This window comes from Anoplopoma fimbria, chromosome 12 (genome assembly GCF_027596085.1).
Source record: "Anoplopoma fimbria isolate UVic2021 breed Golden Eagle Sablefish chromosome 12, Afim_UVic_2022, whole genome shotgun sequence".
Lineage (NCBI taxonomy): Eukaryota > Metazoa > Chordata > Actinopteri > Perciformes > Anoplopomatidae > Anoplopoma > Anoplopoma fimbria.
Window position 1 is genome coordinate 26,483,689 of NC_072460.1, and position 22,440 is coordinate 26,506,128.

Here is a 22,440-nt window from a genome sequence, read left to right on the forward strand (position 1 = left end):
ATTCTGTCTCTCGTCTTTCGTTCTTTGATTCTTATCTTCTGTTTCTGTAAAACATCTTTCCATCATTGTGTTCTACGGCTGATAACAGCACGAACAATAGTTTTGTCTGGAACGTGTTGAAAATGAGAAGATGATTCAAAGCTTCCTGATAACTACAACATGTATCTGAAAAGTGACACGAAGAAAATATTGTTTTCAGGAATTTCAATTGTGAAGTGCCAAAAACCAAATTAGTTTCATAGAGTTCATTTGGTGAGTTTTGATTCAGATTTTTCATGGTTTGGTGCATTTTAATCACATTTAAATCATTTACAGTTTTAGTCTCATGAGTCAAGAAGAAGAAGAAGAAGAAGAAGAAGAAGAAGAAGAAGAAGAAGAAGAAGAAGAAGATAAGTTATTCTGATAAAAACATGGACGCCCCGCTGCCTGATATTAATTAAAACCACACTTAATGGTGTTATACGTCAATGCAAAGTGTTTTCACTTGTCTGATGTGTGTTGTGTGTGTGTGTGTGTGTGTGTGTGTGTGTGTGTGTGTGTGTGTGTGTGTGTGTGTGTGTGTGACACACACACACACACACACACACACACACATGTGCCGTGTCTCCCTGCAGACCGACAACATGAGGTTGGGGTTACGGAGCAAACGGTGACCCACAGGATTCAGTTTCATGTGTTCACCGCCTCAGCTTCCTCCAACACACACACACACACACACACACACACACACACACACACACACACACACACACACACACACACACACACACACACACACACACACACACACACACACACACACACACACACTCTCTGAGGAATGTGTTGTACAGTGAAATGTGAGCCTGTGGGTACAGCTGGGTGTGTTATGATGTGATGTACTTGGCGGAGAGAATGAAAACACAGCTTTGAGAGAGCGATCACACTGAGAGTCTCTAATTGCATCTGTGCCACACACACACACACACACACACACACACACACACACACACACACACACACACACACACACACACACACACACACACACACACACACACACAATGTATTTTCTGGCATGTATGTATCTGTACAGTTACACTAACGTCTACATATAGGACACATCTACTGCTACATGAACTGAACATCAGATATACGAGACGCTTCAGATTCCTTCACGTGACGAGGAGTCGATCTTCTTCACCATCGTGCACTGGAGCAGTTTAAATCAGGGATGCACCGATCCGACTATTTCAGTCCCGATAACTGGGCTCTGGATTCCTGATCCAATAACGTTGTTTAATCAATACTCCTCACTGTGAGGAAGAGACTGAGATCAATCTTTAATGTGTAAGGCTTGACTGAAACAATGCTTTAATAACTTATAATAATACATAGATATAAATGTTCTCAACTGTTATTCATTAAAACAATGGTATCGATAGATTTGATTCAGTATCAGACAGTTATTAGTATCGGTGTGTCTGTAGTTTATACTTTGACAGAAGAGGATAAATTAATTAACTACAGTCAACCTCTGGTTCTAAAAAGTGAAGTTAATGCAGAAGAAAAGTTTGCAAAATTCTTGAAATATCACAAAAAAGTTTACAAGCTTGTGGTGTAAAAGTTGGTGTAATGATTTTAAAGCAAAATAAAAACAGATTTATTGAATTAATCATGAATCATGTGACTTAAAATATGACCAGACCTTCATCACATTCACACATGAAACTAACAGAAAACAAGGCGTCGTGTTAAACCTTCTTCTTCTGCAATAATTTGTTTTCTGACTGTTTAACTGGATGAACCAACTCCTAATAATCACATAAACGTGTAGTGGGTGGAAACCAGCTTCACTCGCATTCTGTTTGGCTGAAATTCAAGAAATATTTTGGTCATAAATTGGTTGGAGAGAGAGAGAAATGTGGATGTAATTAAGGGAATGTCTTTGCAGCCACACACTGTGACATCACACAGAACCAGCCAATAGGAACACTGGAGATGCATCAGCTGTTAGGCATCAATCAAGACATTTTAAGAGATTTAGTCTTTCTTAGAAAACTACCTTCGAGTTTGATCAGATGTGTCCGATTTGTTGGCTCGTGTCTCTGACAGATGTGACAGATGTGACAGATGTGACAGATGTGACAGATGTGACTCCTCCCTCTCTGTGATGTGGTTCTCTCTCTTCATTGATCACAGATTTTCATACTTCATACTTCAGCGTTTCTTCTTCTTGCCTTCTGCTCTTTACAGGCTTCAACTAGAGAGCGATTTATTATGGAAATAGTTGTTAGACGAAATAAACATGAGGTCTCACCACACGTCCAAAAGCATGTTTGTGGTTCATTGAAAACAGAAAAACATTCTTCTTCATTGATTTTATGATTTTAAAACATCGTCCTCCAGCAGTGACAAATAAACAGACACCTATGTGTGCAAACATTACAGCAACAGAAGAAATGAGCAGACAAAGTGACGTATTTACTCATCAGGCTCTGATTGGATGAACACCTGGGTCAAATCCAGCTTCCCCATTGGTTCGTTGTGACCAGTGAGACTTTGTGCAGGTGGTACGAAGGAATAATCAGAAAGTCTTTCAGTAAACACACGAAAACATTTACATCGATTTAGTGTGTAGCAAAATGTTAACGCACGACGTGAGTCACAAACTGCATCAGAATCAGCTGATTCAGTGGGAGAGAGAGAGAGAGAGAGAGAGAGAGAGAGAGAGAGAGAGAGAGAGAGAGAGAGGGAGAGAGAGAGAGAGAGAGAGGGAGAGACAGAGAGAGAGAGGAGAGAAAGAGAGAGGGAGAGAGAGAGAGACAGAGAGAGAGAGAGAGAGAGAGACAGAGAAAGAGAGAGGAGAGAGAGAGAGAGAGAGAGAGAGAGAGAGAGAGAGAGAGAGAGACAGAGAGAGAGAGAGAGAGAGAGAGAGAGAGAGAGAGAGACAGAGAGAGAGAGAGAGAGAGAGAGAGAGAGAGAGAGAGAGAGAGAGAGAGAGAGAGAGAGAGAGAGAGAGAGAGAGAGAGAGAGAGAGAGAGAGAGAGAGAGAGAGAGAGGAGAGAGAGAGAGAGAGAGAGAGAGAGAGAGAGAGAGAGAGAGAGGGAGAGAGAGAGAGAGAGAGAGAGAGGGAGAGAGAGAGAGAGAGAGAGAGAGAGAGACAGAGAGAGAGAGGAGGAGAGAGAGAGAGAGAGAGAGAGAGAGAGAGAGAGAGAGAGAGAGAGAGAGAGAGAGAGAGAGGGAGAGAGAGAGAGAGAGAGAGAGAGAGAGAGAGAGAGAGAGAGAGAGAGAGAGAGAGAGAGAGAGAGACAGAGACATGTCTCTCCGTCACTCCTCCTCAGTCCAAATATGGTCACTTCCTGTTCACTGATTGCAAAAAAACAAATGGCGACTGGAGGTCAAGTCTTGAAAACATCCACAAACCAACGGGAGACGTCACCATGACTACGTCTCCTTCTTATGAACAGCTTATGATCCGGTATTATAAGAGATGAGACGTGGACAGACAGACAGACGCACACACACAACCGAACGCATTACCTCCACTCACGCTTACGACTGTCGGAGATCATAATCAATAGTTAATAATTAAAATGAGCTCAGTCTCGACCATTACAACAGCAAAATCCTGCTTCTACATGAAAGCATGAGTCATAGTAATCTAATGATGGATATATAATAGTACAGTCAGGGTTTGAATACTTTAAATACATTTATACTGATTTTAGTGACATATTGTTTTACTGAAGGAACATTTTACTGTATTTTAGTACTTCAGATGCAGTGAAGGGTCTGAATGCTTCCTTCTATAGTGAAACATTTAAACTTTTAGCATTTGCATTCAAAGATGTCGCGTCTTCATTTCTCTTCTGCATGTTGTTGTTTCAGATGAAACTCTGAATCCTTTGAATGTGGAGCCAAGAAATTACAATAGAAATTGAAGTTGAAGACGGGAAATGAAAGAGATAGAGGAGGAGGAGGAGGAGGAGGAGGAGGAGGAGGAGGAGGAGGAGGGGGGTTGCGTACCAGTCGGTGCAGTGTGTGAAATGTGACGGTGTGTGTGTGTGTGTGTGTGTGTGTGTGTGTGTGTGTGTGTGTGTGTGTGTGTGTGTGTGTGTGTGTGGGAGGATCCTCTCGCTCTTAAAGCCGCCTCAGAAACAGAGCGACCATCAGAGCGAGAGGCAGTGAGGAGAGAACACACACTCTGTTACTGACTCCTCAAGTGGCCTATTGTACACACACACACACACACACACACACACACACACACACACACACACACACACACACACACACACACACATACACACACACTCCGGACTGACCACCTCAGGATACATCCCTCAGGACTTTTTTTCCCATAATGCACCAGCGGAGCCTCTCGGAGCTCCAGGGGGTCTCCAATCGAAGGACTTCCCAGGATGGAGCCTTGCGGAGCTCCAGGCCGAGGAAGGGGTCCGGGCGCCGGTGTCTCTGCCCGCCGAGGGGGCCCCTCTCTGGGCATGGCTCCTGCTGGGGGCCCTGGTGGTTCCTGGAGCCTGGAGCTATCTGAGCGAGGAGCAGGAGGAGCTGCTGGTGGAGCTTCACAACTATTACAGAGGACAGGTTTCACCCACCGCCTCCGCCATGCTGCCTCTGGTAAGACAACGGGCATCGGCCTTCATCTCGCCATGTTTGTGCGTTAAACGTCATCACGAATCAACCAGCAGAGAGATATAATGATAATGATGTTAATGTTATCCTTTAAATGTCAGGTGACGGCTTCCTCTCTCAACACAGCTGCACAGATACAGACCGGAGAATCTGTAGAGGCATTTGATTCTCTCTGCAAAATATATTTAATCTTCCACTTTTATTTGGGAAGATTTTTTTTTCTTTTTTCCCTGAATTAAACACTAGTTAATGAGAAATCTGTTTTGGTCTTTTTTAATCAGGTGGCAACCTCCAGTTCTGAATAGTGAAGTCACTGCTTCCTGTGTTAAAGCTGCATTCTCTCTCCTGTCCACCAGGGGGCGACTCCTCTGGTTGTATAGAAGTCTATGAGAAAATGACTCTACTTCTCTCTTGATTTATTCCCTCAGTAAACATTGTAAACATGAGTTTATGGTCTCAATCTCTAGTTTCAAGTCTTCTTCAATACAGCATGATGTTCATTTAGTAAATGATGCTCCATTTAGAGTCACACAGACCATAAAGCAGGGGATGCTTTAGGGCGGGGCTACACACTGATTGACAGGTCGACACCAGAGACGCATGGGGACAGTCGTAAAAAACATGTGTTTATCTTCAAAAATGTTGGTCTTCAAGGGGTCAAAGGTCAAACGTGTTTTGGTCAATAAGAAGTGAAAGATGCAGCTTTATATATATTTCTATGAGATGTGTTTGTGATCTGGAGAAAAGATGCGAAAAAGGTGTTAAAAACAAAGAAGTGTCCAAATAACTGTGTGAGTTCTGAATACAGCTGCTCTGTTTTCTATTACAGGGTTTTATTTTAACCTAAAACATAACTGTGGTTTTCTGTCGAGCCCAAACATTAAGTCAGAGTTCATCAGCAGCTCCAGCAATTTAAGAATTCAGGCAGGCATCCACTCGAATAGAGGCTTTCCCATTTTCATGAATGGTCTGTTAAAGATTTATTCAGATGGGAGATGAGTTACATTTGATTAGCTAAATTGTTTTTGGGAGAATTAAAGCTGCACCTGATCCGGTGGTATTTATCTCTGTAAGATCATTTTATAACGCCCATGCATTTCTTTAAATACTTACAATAAGACAATATTTTTTTGTATTAAAGGTTCTCCGAAATGTTGAATACGAGGGTATTAAATGGATACTATCATATATTTCCAGAATAGAAATCTGAACATTGGACAAAGCCAGGTTCAAGATTCTTGTTTCATCATTTTGTTGGTTTGAGAATAAAACAAATGGAGCTCAGTGGTCTTTGTTTTTCAACAAGATTGTCTTCTGTAAAAATCCTGTGAAACCTTTATTTAAACAGAAAAACTCTTGACATTAAAGAAAGGCAGCAATGACATAGACATAGAAATAGAACAGAAAACTAGTCCCACGAATTACGAAATATATTAAACAAAAAACGTAAAAGTAAAATCATTAAGTTGTCAATAAGAAGCATAATAAAGATCACAACCTGAACCCAGATTGAAGCACAAAGTTCAACCCAGTAATGTTAGCACAAAGGCTAACCCAGTAGCATAAACTATTTTAAAATTAAACAATGTTTTAAAGTCAAAAACATCCGCAGCCAGAAGAGAAAGCAGATTTTCTGCAGCCATGACTTGGAACAGTTTTTGCAGCTTTTAATCTAATAGTTCAGTTTTCAGTGAGACCGTTGAGATGAGCTCAGACGTCACAGACTCGTCTTTATGTCTGAAAACAGAAGCTGCTCTCCAGCCTCACTAATGTGATTTTGCAGCAGCATGAATCAGTCATTGAGCTTTACTAAGATAAGATGATGTGATATCTCCAACTCTGCAACTAACCGCAGAGAAAAAATATGTATTTGGGCAACAAACCCGTAATAATACGTTATATTTATCTTTAAAAACACAACACTGAGATATATCTTAAAATCAGCAGAGTAAAAATCATCAAAAGGTTGAAAAGATTCAAAGAAGTGTCGAGTCAAAGAAGGACGACATCAGTCGCTCTTTGGTTCAAGATATCATGACAACTTCTGTCCAGGAGTTACGTGATTCATGAACACACACAGCGAGCTAAATAACGAGAGCACGGAAGTTAACCCAGTAGCATGAACGCTAAACCAGATTGTAGCACAAAGGCTAACCCTATAGCACAGAGGCTAACAAGGTAGCACAAATAAGATCCTAGTTTATAGCACAACGGCTAACCCAGTATTACAAAGTCTAATTCAGTGGTACAGAAGCTAGCAAAGATTAGCACTGACGCTACCTGAGTGACGTTAGCACAAAGGCTTAATCATGGTTACTTTACATTTGATTTAGTAACAGATGGAGGAAAGTTTAAAGAAACACTGATTGTTTGGTAATTTATCTGGTGTTTAAGTTTAAGTAGCCTGTTAATTCTGCTTTCAAATAACCATTCATGACATTCTATTGCTCCTACATTGTAAAACACAAGTTGTATTTTGATAATAAAAAGTGTCTCTATTATTATTGCGGACTCTAGCTCTGGTAGCATTATTTTATGGTGAGGCCCACCTTCCATAGTACACAGAATATAACAATATACTAATACGCATTTGTTCTTATCTATTCAATTCTGAATATGAAAACTAACCAAGGAGAAATTAAGATGTTTCTACGAACATTTAATGAATATGTAATAAACGGTTTTTAGACGTTGGTGGAGACGTCTCTGCTTGTTCCAAAATGTTCTAATCGTCTCCAGCTGTGAGTTCAGCGTTCCTGCTGTGCAGAACGATCAGAAAGTAGCCTAGAGCGGATTTTAAAGTAGAAAGAAGGTGTGTGTGTCTGAGAGATGAAGTCTGGATCAGACATTGTTGTAGAAAATGAAAAGGAGGAGGTAGATGAAAAAGGAAAGGAGACAAGGAAAGATGAAGCACACAGAAAGAAAACACTAGTTTACTATTTCACTGTATATTCATCTAGTTGTCTTCTTCTGTTTCTCTTTCACCAGAACACAAACATCATGTAATCTCTGAGGCTGTTTGCTGGCGTTGGACTTGAACTTGCTCTGTCTTGTTCAAATTATCTTTGTTTGTATCTGGTTTTCGTGTCCGTTGCTGATGAAACCCTCTTTAGCAACGTATTCATCTTGATTTTTCATTTCTCTAGAGCTGCCTTTCTTGGACACTTGAGTCCTGAATATATAGAAAACCCTTTTTTAAATTTTAATTGACTGTTTATTTTAACGCTCCAGTGAAAAAGAAAGTAGACTAAAGCTCTGTTCGTTGACACACTAGTGGTTCTGTGAGGCTTTAATACATTTTACAGACAACAAATGTTGGTGTAAGAAAGATGGCGAAAGAAAACAGACGATAGACAGACACTGTTAGACAAATCTAAAGGGTTAAACTTTGTACGGTGGCTGGTTAAGGACATGTCTCCCATAAAGGGGGTGCATTCATTTATTTTGATACGTTTAGTTTGTTTTCTATTTGTTCTGGTTTGGTTTCACAGCCCACAAATTAAAGCGGACAGTATAAAAAACAATAAAATATTCTAAAGGGCCCGCATGTCTGTCTCAACAGAGGCCCATGGAGGCAGCCTGCATCTTGGTTCACTTCCTGTAATCAGGTCTGATTTTTCTTTTTCACTGCAATCGAACCACAAAAGGCTTTGCTTGGAAACGATCCAAAACCCGGTTGTTTTGGTTAAAGTTGACTTTGTCAGGCTCAGCTGTAGGCTAACAAGCTAACAGGTCCTAAGTGCCTTCTAATTTGTTATGTGGCTGAACATCTCTGGATAATGTAAGTTATAATAAACAACAAAAATGGTAACAAGGATTAACAGTTATTAACAGTGAAGTCAAAGCTTCATGTGTTAAAGCTGCATTCTCTCTGCTGTCCACCAGGGGGCGACTCCTCTGGTTGTATAGAAGTCTATGAGAAAATGACTCTACTTCTCTCTTGATTTATTCCCTCAGTAAACATTGTAAACATGAGTTTATGGTCTCAATCTCTAGTTTCAAGTCTTCTTCAATACAGCATGATGTTCATTTAGTAAATGATGCTCCATTTAGAGTCAAACAGACCATAAAGCAGGGGATGCTTTGGGGCGGGGCTACACACTGATTGACAGGTCGACACCAGAGACGTATACGGCGTCTCTACCTCACTCCTCCTCAGTCCATATATGGTCACTTCCTGTTCACTGGTTGCAAAAAACAGATGGTGACGGTCATAATCCAAGATGGCGACAATGAAATCTTCAAACTCGAAGCTTCATAACTTCAGTCCACAAACCAATGAGTGACGTCACAATGATTACATCCATTTCTTATATACAGTTAATGTTGACATTTTCTAGCAAACATTTAGGGTATTATCTTGATGATACTTTAATATTTAGCGTGTTTGCTTAATATTACTTCAATATTTAGCATTGAGCATGTTTATGTCATGTTAGTATGTTACATTCAGCATGTTACCGTGATAGCATTATTCAATATTTAGCTTGTTATTATGCTGATGACACCATGTCATCTTTCTACTTTAATGTAACTCTAAGATTTGGTGCATTCGGTCATGATGTGACCAAAAAGTCATTAACTTTCATCGTGAACGTTTGATTAAAGTGTCTCATAGTTGCCCAGATACTGTATTTCTCTCTGGACCAACAGGCTGATAATGTGCCTCCTGAGGTCACTCAGCTCAGGGATTTATCATTAAAGACTAATTTAAAGTTTTCCGTTCGTCATGCTGCTGCTTCTGACTTGAGAACAGTTTGAGGCTCTCATGTGAACCGGAGGTCAGATTAAATCTGTGTTTGAGCTCCATGCAGGTTGTTTTGGTTTGATCGGTGGAGCGGAGAAAAGCTGCTGCAGGTTTAACTCTTTATGGAGGTGTGATGATGACTGATCGGGCTTTCAGGAAGATGGAGATCAGGTTGGTTTGGACCTTAATATCTCTTGAAGCTGTTTTTAAATTGAGTTAATTTGTGTTGATATCACAGTCACAGTTGAGTTGCCTCCCTCTGCTGTCAATACAAGTAAATAAAAGCTGAGTTTCTAAAGGAGGTGGAGATGATAACAGTCTCCTGAGCCTTTGGTTTGTTTTTCATACCTCCCCAAGCAGAGATAAGTATTTCAACATTCAGAAGAAAAAGCTCTTATTTACCCCCATGATGAACAAAAGACTGTTTATAAGAAGTGGACTTAATCATCGTCACCCATTGGTTTGTGGACTGATGATTTCATCTTGTTTTTTATCAACCAGTGAACAGGAAGTGACCATATTAGGACTGAGGAGGAGTGACCTATAGCCTCCGTATACGTCTCTGGTGTCGACCATGTTGAAATGACCTCAATGGAGACTAAACTGCTCATTATGCTGAATGATAAAACACTTAAAGTTGCGTTAACAACTATTTAATGTTGACATTTTCTAGCAAATATTTAGGGAATTATCTTAATGATACTTTAATATTTAGCGTGTTTGATTGATATTATTTAAATTTAAGTACTGGTGATCTTCTGACTTTTCATTGGAAGACATCTTTTTACTTTTGTCAGAACTGTTTTGTCCGGTGCTAATGTTTTTATTCATTATTAGTTAGTCAGATTGAGAAATGAAAACAAACGTCCTCTGGCTGATCGATGTTGCACAAAATAAGCAGAGAGTTTAACCTTCATTAATCGTGTTCCATCAGTAACAGTCTCACCGCACAGGTTAGCAGATCAGGATCCACTCTTTTTACAAGACCACCACTTTTTAAAAAAGCTGCAGAAGTGCTGAGTAAACTGCAGCCTGGGTTCCAGGAACAGATGGATGTTTCCCTTCAGTTGATAACTGGAGTGTTGGAGGAGGGAAATCACGTCTTATGACAGGCGGGGGGGAGTCGACTCAGCGTTGAGCAACAGAGGAGGACGGCTGGGAAAGAGACAAAGATAACACAATGTTTAGAGAGAGAGAGAGAGAGAAATGATAATAATAATACTTTAATTTTATATAGCGCTTTTCTAGATACCCAAAGACGCTTTACATAGGGCGAAGACCAACAAAACAAAACAAAAAAAGAACATTTAAATGAAAAATAGGTAGTGAATGAGTGAGATACCCAGAGGAGTGTGTGTGTGTGTGTGTGTGTGTGTGTGTGTGTGTGTGTGTGTGTGTGTGTGTGTGTGTGTGTGTGTGTGTGTGTGTGTGTGTGTGGACCAGGAGAGGTCTCAGCCTGTCTCCGACGGTATGGAAGCCCCACTGGGACATTTCCACATTCATGTCTTTCTTTCTGTTTGTCAGCTGGAGACAAAGAGGGAGAGAACAAGAGAAGGGAGGAGAGAAGGAGTGAAGGAAGTAGAGAGTGAGGAACAAAGGGAGGAAGAGGAGGGAGGAAGGAAGGAAAGTTAGTAAAGGAAAGAGAAGAGGTGGACGAGAGAGAAAGATGATGTAAAGAGACAAAGATTGAAAAAAGAGACAGAGAGAGGGAGTGGTTGTAAAATTGGGAGAAAGAGAGAACGATGAGATGGACTGAAAGAGGAGGAAGGTCAGTGTTGAACTGGGAGGACAGATTTCTGTTTTTGTTGTAGTCTGTAGAATGTAAGCCCCGCCCTAAAGTGACCTCAGGAGGCACATTATCAGCCTGTTGGTCCAGAGAGAAATACAGTATCTGGGCAACTATGAGACACTTTAATCAAACGTTCACGATGAAAGTTAATGACTTTTGGTCACATCATGACCGAATGCACCAAATCTTAAGAGTTACATTAAAGTAGAAAGATGACATGGTGTCATCAGCATAATAACAAGCTAAATATTGAATAATGCTATCACGGTAACATGCTGAATGTAACATACTAACATGACATAAACATGCTCAATGCTAAATATTGAAGTAATATTAAGCAAACACGCTAAATATTAAAGTATCATCAAGATAATACCCTAAATGTTTGCTAGAAAACATCAACATTAACTGTATATAAGAAATGGATGTAATCATCGTGACGTCACTCATTGGTTTGTGGACTGAAGTTATGAAGCTTCGAGTTTGAAGATTTCATTGTCGCCATCTTGGATTATGACCGTCACCATCTGTTTTTTGCAACCAGTGAACAGGAAGTGACCATATATGGAGTGAGGAGGAGTGACGTAGAGACGCCGTATACGTCTCTGGTGTCGACCTGTCAATCAGTGTGTAGCCCCGCCCTAAAGCATCCCCTGCTTTATGGTCTGTTTGACTCTAAATGGAGCATCATTTACTAAATGAACATCATGCTGTATTGAAGAAGACTTGAAACTAGAGATTGAGACCATAAACTCATGTTTACAATGTTTACTGAGGGAATAAATCAAGAGAGAAGTAGAGTCATTTTCTCATAGACTTCTATACAACCAGAGGAGTCGCCCCCTGGTGGACAGGGAGAGAGAATGCAGCTTTAACACAGGAAGCTTTGACTTCACTCTGCAGAACCGGAGGTTGCCTCCTGGTCTGGTCACTACAGCAGTTGCTATGACAACAGTACACATAAAAATGGCCGACGCTCGGATTATCCTGCTACTCTTATTGTATTTCTATGTAGCCTGGGAGACGTTAGCATTAGCACCGATCACATGTTTAGTGACGTCAGCTGATCAGATACTGTGATCAGTTATCTCAAAAAAAACAAAAAACTCATCAATGACTTTTTCTGTTGAGACATAGAGAAACAAAAATCAGCTGTTCACAGACCGAATGACCTCCAGTACGGCCGACAGTGTGTGTGTGTGTGTGTGTGTGTGTGTGTGTGTGTGCGTGTGTGTGTGTGTGTGTGTGTGTGTGTGTGCATGACCCGAGACTCATAACAGGGACCAGATGTGGAGAGAGCCTGGAGAGAGACAGGAATGTGAAGAAGACCCCTGACTATTGTTTGTGTTGTGTGTCATCACTGGACAAATAAATACACACACACACACACACACACACACACACACACACACACACACACACACACACACACACACACACACACACACACAGGAATATTGTTCATTCTTTCGGTATCTTAGCAACGGTGACTCAATCCACAAAATAGAGAAATCGCCCGAGTTAAAGATGCCAAACTGTTCTGTCTCATCAGAAAATGAAAAATAACTTAAATCTTAAAGATGGTGATTTTTTCTATTGGTATCGTCAACAAAGGCAGCACGTTGGTCCGTCTTTAAATACAGTCCCACTTCCTGTCTGTGGCCCATTGTTTCCTACCGAAGATTTAAATCTTTAAAAACACAAATCTATGTATAAAATGTATTTTTTATTCAACCTCTTTACTTTGCTTTCAGACATCAGTGAAGCTGTTTTCTAAGCTCTCTTCAAAGACACCAGACTCCATTCACAAAAAACATTTAACCTCTCAGAACACAGGAGTTTCTGCTCTCCTGCTGCATTGATCTATGAGTATGTTTGTGTTATTGTGTGACTTTAGTGTTTTAAAGGGTTTGTTCTGATCCACCAAAGTCACACAATAACACAGACTAACTAACAGGTGGAGGCAGCAGTAGACCAGAAACGCTGGTGTTCTTGGAGGTAAAATTATTGTTTTTGTGAATGAAGTCTGGTGTTTTTGAAGAGAGCATCGATAACAACTTCATTTCCCCGTCATAAAGGTAAAGAGGTGAAAAATATATATATATATATATATATAAATAAATAAATGAATGACTTCCTGACATGTGAGCCTGACTTTCGGGTGATGTCGAGGTCAAACACAATGTGTTGTTTATGAATCTGAATGTTTCTTTCCTTTCCTTTTTCCTGCACATCTTTTGCACACTTCCTTGATATGATATCAAATGTCATATCATTTTTCCAACAATATTTTTCCAACTAGAGGCAGTTAATTAACTAAATGTCTCAGAAAACAGCAAACACACATCTGTTCACGGAATCTGCTGAAGTCAGAGCCAAAGATCTGTGGTTGACTTTAAAATATAGAGACATAAAACAACACTATACTATTTGAGCGATGCATTAAAATGTAATAAATCAAAAACAGCTAGACACTAAAATCATCATGCTAATTAAAAGCAGGTTTATGAGGGGAAAATAAAATACAGAGGGGATACAAACTGTTACAAAACATCAATTAAAGAAGAATAAGTTTAATTGAGTTCAGTAACTTCATGTGTGAAAACCTGCTGATTCATCAGATTTCATGTTATGTGTGCAACAATTTACATGAAAGGATGTGTTGTCTCTCTCTCTTTTTGTATGTTTGTGTATCTTGTTTTCACAAAATGAGATGATTCATGACAGTAAACTCTATGGAAAGACTTTCTCTGAGGCTGCTTTAAATTATTCATTCCTGTTCATCCGTTGGAACAGGAAGAACTGAAGTCTGGAAAGACTTATTTTATTTCCACCGAGAGTGTTCCATCTAGTCCCGCTCTACTGTGCTGTGATTGGCTAGAACTCATTGCCTCGAATGTTTAGCCCATTTTGCTAACAGGAGGAGATTTCCTTCCTAGGCTTTCCGCCAGAAAGGGTTTATTTTAACCAAAACCAGGATCTTTTTCTCATCCTAACGGTACATTTTGTACTTTGTAACCAGTGTAGCATGAAATCATGGTGGAATTAGTAAGCTAGCTAGCTAACAAGCCAGCCAGGTGGTAAATGAGTAAAATGAAACAACTTAATGCTTCATCTACTCATCATCCACACACTCTTTTTACAGCTTTGAAATGCACTTTGCTATCGGCAGTGTAGCATGAGAGCATGGTGGAATTAGTAAGCTAGCTAGCTAACCGGCCAGTCGCCAAATAGGTAAAATTACACAATTTAATGCTTCATCAATGCACTCTTGTCACAGCATAGGAAAGCGCCAGTGTAACATGAAAGCATGGTGGAATTAGTAAGCTAGCTGGCTAACATGACAGTCGCTAAATGAGTGAAATTGAACAACTTGCCAGTAACCAATCACAGTATGTGTGAGAGTTCCGTTCTCCTAAACTTCTGTTGGTTCTCTGCAGAGATGGGACCCGAGCCTGAAGGTGATCGCAGAGGGCTACGCTGCTAAATGCATCTGGAACCACAACCCAGACCTGGAGGACACCGGAGAGAACCTGTTTGCCGGTACCGGACCTCCGGACCTCCGAGACGCTCTGGAGAAATGGTTCCTGGGTGAGTTCAGGGTCGGTTTGTAGAACCAAACTCTTCAGTAGCTGGTTACTCCATCTGAAAGACAGAGCAGGTCAAATAACTTCTTCAGCATCAAGAAGACAAAGTCAGCGACTGGTGGAGACCAAAACTAGAGCTACAAGGGTGTGAATGTTGGATACAAACAAAACAAGACGAGTAAATAATGGAATAATAATAATAATAATAATGGATGAATTCCATCTTTACTTTGCAAGTTAATGCATCAGTAAAAATAATCTAACTATATAATAAATATGTGATAAAATAACAATATTTTGATGGAACATTTAGCATAATTAGTGCTTTTACTTCAGTAAAATAATGAATGCAGGACTTTTACTTTTAATATAGTATTTTAGTGTGGTATTAGTACTTTTACTTAAATAAAGGATCTGCATAATTTTAAAGATAATTGTATGTATATTTGTATTGTAATGTAATTGATTCCTGTAGAACATCTGGACTATAACTTCCACAACAACAGCTGTGATGAAGACAAGATGTGTGGACACTACACACAGGTCAGATACAAATACATAGAGGTGCATATTTATACACACATTTGTATCTCTGGACTGGATCTGAACTGTGTGTGTGTGTGTGTGTGTGTGTGTGTGTGTGTGTGTGTGTGTGTGTGTGTGTGTGTGTGTGTGTGTGTGTGTTACAGATGGTGTGGGCAGACACACACAGAGTCGGCTGTGCGATCCATCTCTGTAACAACATGGAGGGTTTAGACTGGGAGAGAGTCTCCTTCCTCGTCTGCAACTACTACCCAGCGTAAGTACTACTACTACGATTACTACTAATACTACTACTACTACAGTACTACTACTACTGATACTACAACTACTACCCAGTGTCAGTACTACTACTACGATTATTACTACCACTACTACTACCACTACAGTACTACTACTTCTGATACTACTACTACAAATACCACAACAGTACTACTACTAAAACTAGCATTACTCATTCTTCTACTACTACTGATACTACAACAACTACTCAGCGTCAGTACTACTTCTCCTGCTACTACTACTACAACTACCAGGAGAGTACTACTGCAAAAACTACTACTTCAACAAATACATTACTACCACTACTGCTACTCCTCCTACTGCTACTACTACAGTACTACTACTACTACTACTACTACTACTACTACTACTACACTACTACTACTACTACTACTACTACTACTACTACTACTACAGTACTACTACAACTACAGTACTACTACTACTACTACTACTACTACTACTACTACTACTACAGTACTACTACTACTACTACTACTACTACTACTACTACTACTACAGTACTACTACTACTACTACTACTACTACTACTACTACTACTACTACTACTACTACTACTACTACTACTACTACTACTACTACTACTACTACTACTACTACTACAACTACAGTACTACTACTACTACTACTACTACTACTACTACTACTACTACTACAGTACTACTACAACTACTACTACTACTACTACTACTACTACTACTACTACAGTACTACTACTACTACTACTACTACTACTACTACTACTACTACTACAACTACTACTACTACTACTACTACTACTACTACTACTACTACAACTACAGTACTACTACAACTACAGTACTACTACAACTACAGTACTACTACTACTACTACTACTACTACTACTGCTATTACTCCTCCTACTACATAATTACTACTACTACCACTACTACCACTACTACTACTACTGCAGAACTACACTATACTACTACTACTAAAGTACTCCATTAATACTGCTACTTCTACTGAGGTACTACCACCACTACTGCCACTGCTTCAACTAATACTGTACTACTAATACTACAGTTAATACCGGTGCATTATTATTAGTACCCCAACAACAATTTTTACCACCACTAGTACAATAGTACTACCATTTATACCATAACGAGTACTGCTGCTACTATAACAGGTATTCCTACTAATATTACTACTTGAACTATTGCTTCTACTTCTACTATTACTTACTACTATAACTACAACTAGAAGTGCTGCTACCACTAGAATTACTACTTGAGCTACTGTTAATAATACTACACAGTACCACTGTTAGTACTGCTGCTGTTGCACTTCTGGAACAAGAGCTCCCTCTTGTGGACAAACAGTGTTTGTGTGTTCATGAAAACCAAACTTAGTATATTTATTTATAGTATATTTATAAAACAAAACAAAACATTTATTTAACTTCTTTGTCTATTTGCGTCTGTAGATTTCTCCTGAATTCACCAAAAGTTACCATTACATGCATATTTAAACATAACATTTCAGAAAACTTGTAATACAAAAAACATTCATCTTAATGTCAGTAATGAACTGGTGAAGTTTCATGTTGATATCTATTAGTTATTTTTTTTACCCTATTCACCTGTAGTGTCTTCAACATGTATGTAATTTAACTAAACATTTCTTTAAAGGACGTTTTCTCTAAATGAGTTTATTCTCAGACTCTGATCCATAAATCTCCACTTCAGTAGCTCTTACATACACCAAACTTTACAGCTTCATTCCTCTCTATATTCTGAAGGTTCCTACAGAGGGGTTTGCTCATATATCATTCATAGACTGATTTATACAACATTTTATTAATAAAAACATGGTGATTTTTGATGGCTGTAGGCAGTATTTTCTGATTTATGGAGTGATATAAATAGATATCTTAAATTCCCCTCTGTAAAAACCTTTGACTCTTATATGACAACAAAATGAAACTAGATTTTGAATCTGGCTTTATCAAATGTTTACATTTATGTTCTGGAAATGTATGAAAATTAGCAGATGTGCAATAACATAATAACTCATTTCCATATTTAAACATAACATTTCAGACAACTTTTGATACAAAAAAGAATTGCCTTCATATAAGTTATCAACTGGGGAAGTTTAATGGTCTATTGCTTTTTTCACCTGTTCACCTGAAGTGTGTCTTTTGATATTATATAATATTTCTATTTTAAAATATGTCTTATATTATTGCACTGTGTTTACTGTTATGCACCAATCAATCACAGAGCCAAATTCCTTGTATGTGTAACTTACTTGGCAATAAACAGATTCTGATTGTGATTGAATGTCCTCAGAGGGAACTACGAGGACCAGAGGCCGTTTGTTGAAGGTGAATGGTGCTCCAGATGTCCAGAGAACCTGCAGAAATGTGAAAACAACCTCTGTGGTACGACACAAACACACAGTTTATACACACTTTAAAAAGGTTCAGTTCTGGTTCTGCAGGTTTCATGTCCAGACAGATGTTCCTTGGCTCCCAGTCTTCTGTTTCCAACAACAACAAAATGCTAAAGGAGGATTTAAGCTGATCAAAAAAGCATCTTCCTCTTCTTATCTTCCAAGATTTTAACGATTTGATTTTTCCTGCTTCTTCATGATGAGAATTTGCTGCTTTTCTTTGTTGTGTTTCACAGTAAACTGAATATCTTTGGGAGTGTTTGAGACCACCGAAAAATATTAATTTAAAAGGTACAGTGAGGAGCTTTTAACTGGTCCTGAACCAGTCTCAGTGTAGTCCTGATCCTCTATAGACCTCCATCAGTAAACAGACCATCAGAGAGAAGATCGTCTGTTTCTATAAAGTTATTCTTAAAGCTCGTCATCGGAGCCACCGGGTCGGATTCTGGAGAAACCAGATGAAATCATGAAGGTTCACCAGAAACTCCTTCAGATCAGACTCCAGCAGAGACCAGTCCACCGTGGACAGACCCAGATCCAGCAGAGACCAGTCCAGCAGAGACCAGTCCACCGTGGACAGACCCAGATCCAGCAGAGACCAGTCCACCGTGGACAGACCCAGATCCAGCAGAGACCAGTCCACCGTGGACAGACCCAGATCCAGCAGAGACCAGGACTGAGCGGGTCAGACTGTCAGACCCTGCTGCAGTAAAATGAGAGGTTTTCTAAAGGGACTCTGCTGCTCAGAAACACTACCACTTTCGTCCACAGGGGGCGCCAGAATCAACACAAACCTAAAGCTCCTCGTAGTAACTTTAAGTACTTCAAAGTTAATCGTTTCAGTCCGTTAATCATCGCAAGACGTTCTGAGAAAGTTCTGAAACTTATTTTCTTCTGTTGTGTGTCTTCTAGTTCCTGACTCGGTGGATGAGGGGGACGAGGAGGACGAGGAGGAGGAGGTTGATGATGAAGACGAGGTGAACGAAGAGGAGGGGACAGATGTTCCTCTACCAGGAACATCTGCTCCCTCCCTCCAGCCTGAAGAAGAGGAAGAAGAGGAGGTAGTTGTTCCGCCTTCTGCGACAACTGAGCTTTATGTCCCGCCTGCCACCACCCCTGCTCCTGCCAGTACTCCCAGTATCACCACCACCACCACCACCACCGCAGCAGCAGCAGCAGCAGAAGAAGACTCAGAGGACCCCGAACCAACAGCTACACCAGACCCGGGAACCCACCCTCCAGAAGTCCCCCCAAATACTCCAGGAGAGGAGGAGACGACTGAAGAAAAGATGGAGGAGAAGAAGGAGGAAGAGAAGAGGAAGGACACTTCAGATGTGATGGAGGGAAAGGAGGAGATAGACGTAACACGAAACATTTACCAGAACACGAAAGGTAGCGTCGCCGGTGCTGATTCAGCGTCTTCACCTTTTCTCCTGTTAGCATGTCTGACTGGGATCCTGACTCTGAGGCTGTGAGGAGGAGGAGGAGGAGGAGGAGGAGGAGGAGGAGGAGACACCTCGTTGACTGCACACCACCTTGTTAACCCGTCCCCGTGGTAACAAACATGTTCCCCGTCTCTCTTCGCTCTGCAGAATTAATGTGGGTCAATTAATAATTCACACAGAAAACAGCTGCCATGTTTCCCAACATCTGCATGTAGTCCGGGCCGAGATCTGGGTCGAATAATGTGGTGCATCACCTGCTTCTACCTGCTTGGAATACAAACAAACAGCTTCTTTACACTGACAGGAACTAAATATGTTGTTTTCACATAAAGGAGACGCATTTACAGGATATATATTAAACCGCTAACAGAGACAAAAGGGGCTTAATGGAGGTAAAACATCTGGTTTTGACTCCTGATTTCAGAAAGCAGCCTCAGAGCTGGAGTCAGGAAGTGGTTAGCCTAGCTTAGCATAAAGACTGGAAGCAGGGGGAAACAGCTAGCGTGGTCTGTGGAAACAGGAGCGCCGTGGGTAGTTAGCATACAGGCTAAGATCACAAAGCTATCTCTCTTTCTATACAGATGTTTTTTTGTGTCTTAAATGGAAACATCTGTATTTTTCTAATCTGGTCCGTCCAATAAAAGAGCTTTGTTTTTGCCGCTGACGGGCTCAGATTGATATTATAAATGTCCCAAAACATTATGAAAAGAACCCTAAAGAGAAATAAAACCTTTTTTCTTCACCACAACCTCGAACCGGCCGTTCGGTATCGTGTCTCCATCAACGAGAAGTCTCGTTCTGAGAGATGATTCGTTTTTGTGAGAGTGAGAGAAATTGGATTATTTTTTAAAAATCTAGCGTACTTTTGCTAGAATATAAAGATAACCAACCCTAGATTCAACGCTCATTCTTGATCCCGCCTACAAAGCTCTGATTGGTCGATTGGTGTTCAGAGCTCTGAAAGCATGCTAGCTGTTTCCCTTTGCCTCCAGTCTTTGTGCTAAGCTAGGCTAATCGTATAGATTTTCTTATCTACAACTATTGGTAAAACCTCAGATAAAAAAATATTCCTTAGTCCTTATTCCATGTTTTTTTTTACCATAGTGGGTTTTAAAGTTTATCTTGATGTCGTTTTGTTGAGCTCATAAAACCACCACTAATAAAACACTGAAACATCTGATAAAACACAAAGCTTTTCAACCACTAATGAGTTTAATTACAGACCAGTTTGACATTGAACTGTGTTCATTCGGTTTTAGAGCTGTAGAGAGACGTTACTCATTATTATGAATAAAAGCTCTCAGATCGCCTCCTCGTGCTTTAAATATACAGTTTCATCTCATGTTAGTGTTTAGTGAATGCAGGAGAAATGATTTGTTTGTTATTTGTTGTTACTGACGACCCTGCTTCTTCTTTTGTTTCTTGTTCATAATATATATATAAATATATCTCCTGTGCATCATTTATTCTCTCAGACTGGAACAACAACTGGACAGAGTCTCTAATACTTCACATCATTTCTGTTCAACCTTTAATAACTTTAGCAACGACTGCTGTAAATGTTTGTAAATAAGATTAATAAAGAAATAAACATGATTTCCTTCTTTTTGACAATTTTAACGTGTGTGTCTCTTTAATCTTTGTTCACGTTTTGATTCGCTGAACTGATTTCCAACAATGAAGGAGTACTAAGATATTTTACTTCAGTAAAAGTACGAATACCTCAGTGTAGAAATACTCTATTACAGTAAAGTCCTGCATTCTGAATTCTACCTATTTTAATTGATTACAGATTAATCAAGAAAGAAATGAACTCAGATCTCTTATTTAAGTAAAAGTACTAATACTACAGTGTATAAATACTCTGTTACTAGTGAAACTCCTTCATTCAAATTGACTTTGAATCATAATATACTTAAAGTACCACAAATAGTATTCAGAATGTCCCATCTGTTTTTATATTTGTATTATAATTATTAATGCAGTAATGTTTTCATCACTTTAAAGGTGGAGCTCATTTATATATATTAGATATTATACATTATACATATTTATATACTGCTGGTAGTTTAATCTGTAATAAAACACAATTTATTAGTTGATTATATTTTGTTTTAATAATCTGAATCTGTAAAGAAACTAAAGCCGTCAGATTAATGTAGTAAAGTAAAAGTATAACGAAAGATATTTGCTCCAATAATCTTAGTAAAGAAGATTTTAAAGACCAGATAAAATAATCTTTTTATCTCGAGATGCCAATTTCTCTGTAAATAAATCATAATAATTATCTTGTCATCTGGAGAAAACAAGCTTTTGTTTCATGATAATTAACCCTTAAACAACATAATAAAATAAATGATTGCAGCCTCTCATCGCTCTCGTCTCCATGTTTTTCTTAGTGAGCTCACATCATTTATGTAACTTTACGTAACTTTACATAACCGTATCGAGGCTGTAGGTGTTGTTGATTTAAATAACGGTGGATCCTCGTTCACTGTGAATAAAGTGAAGATGATGTTGGTGGAAACGATGAAGAAAGAGAAGAATTAAAATAAATACAAGATTAAAGAGAGGGGGAAATAGAAAAAAAGGAGAAAATTCACAATGTGGAGGAGGAAGAGGACGGTTGAAATATTCATTGCTAACTGCTCTCAGGCTATTTCTGGTGCTACAGTACTGCATACAACTCTCTCTGAGTGTGTGTGTGTGTGTGTGTGTGTGTGTGTGTGTGTGTGTGTGTGTGTGTGTGTGTGTGTGTGTGTGTGTGTGTGTGTGTGTGTGTGTGCTGCTCTTCCCTGCAGCCCAACAGCATCTCTGTTCTATTAGAAAGATCTTGTCTGATTGCATTTCCCTCTGGTGCGTCGCTCTTTTGTCTCTTTCTGTCTCCTCTATCAGTTTCTTTATTTCACTTTGTGCAGGCGAGTTAGACGTTGTGTGTGTGTGTGTGTGTGTGTGTGTGTGTGTGTGTGTGTG

The 22,440-nt window shown here is 39.6% G+C and overlaps 1 protein-coding gene across 1 annotated transcript; it reads left to right on the forward strand.

Moving 5' to 3' along the window:
- Nucleotides 1-4,168: 4,168 nt before the first annotated feature.
- LOC129100150 (peptidase inhibitor 16-like) lies at nt 4,169-21,053 on the forward strand. Its single transcript, XM_054609702.1, is given in 7 exon segments — nt 4,169-4,453; nt 4,456-4,620; nt 14,612-14,762; nt 15,234-15,301; nt 15,448-15,557; nt 17,920-18,011; nt 18,935-21,053. Coding segments are annotated over 7 exon segments (1,257 nt in total). The 5' UTR covers nt 4,169-4,345; the 3' UTR covers nt 19,498-21,053.
- Nucleotides 21,054-22,440: the final 1,387 nt, after the last annotated feature.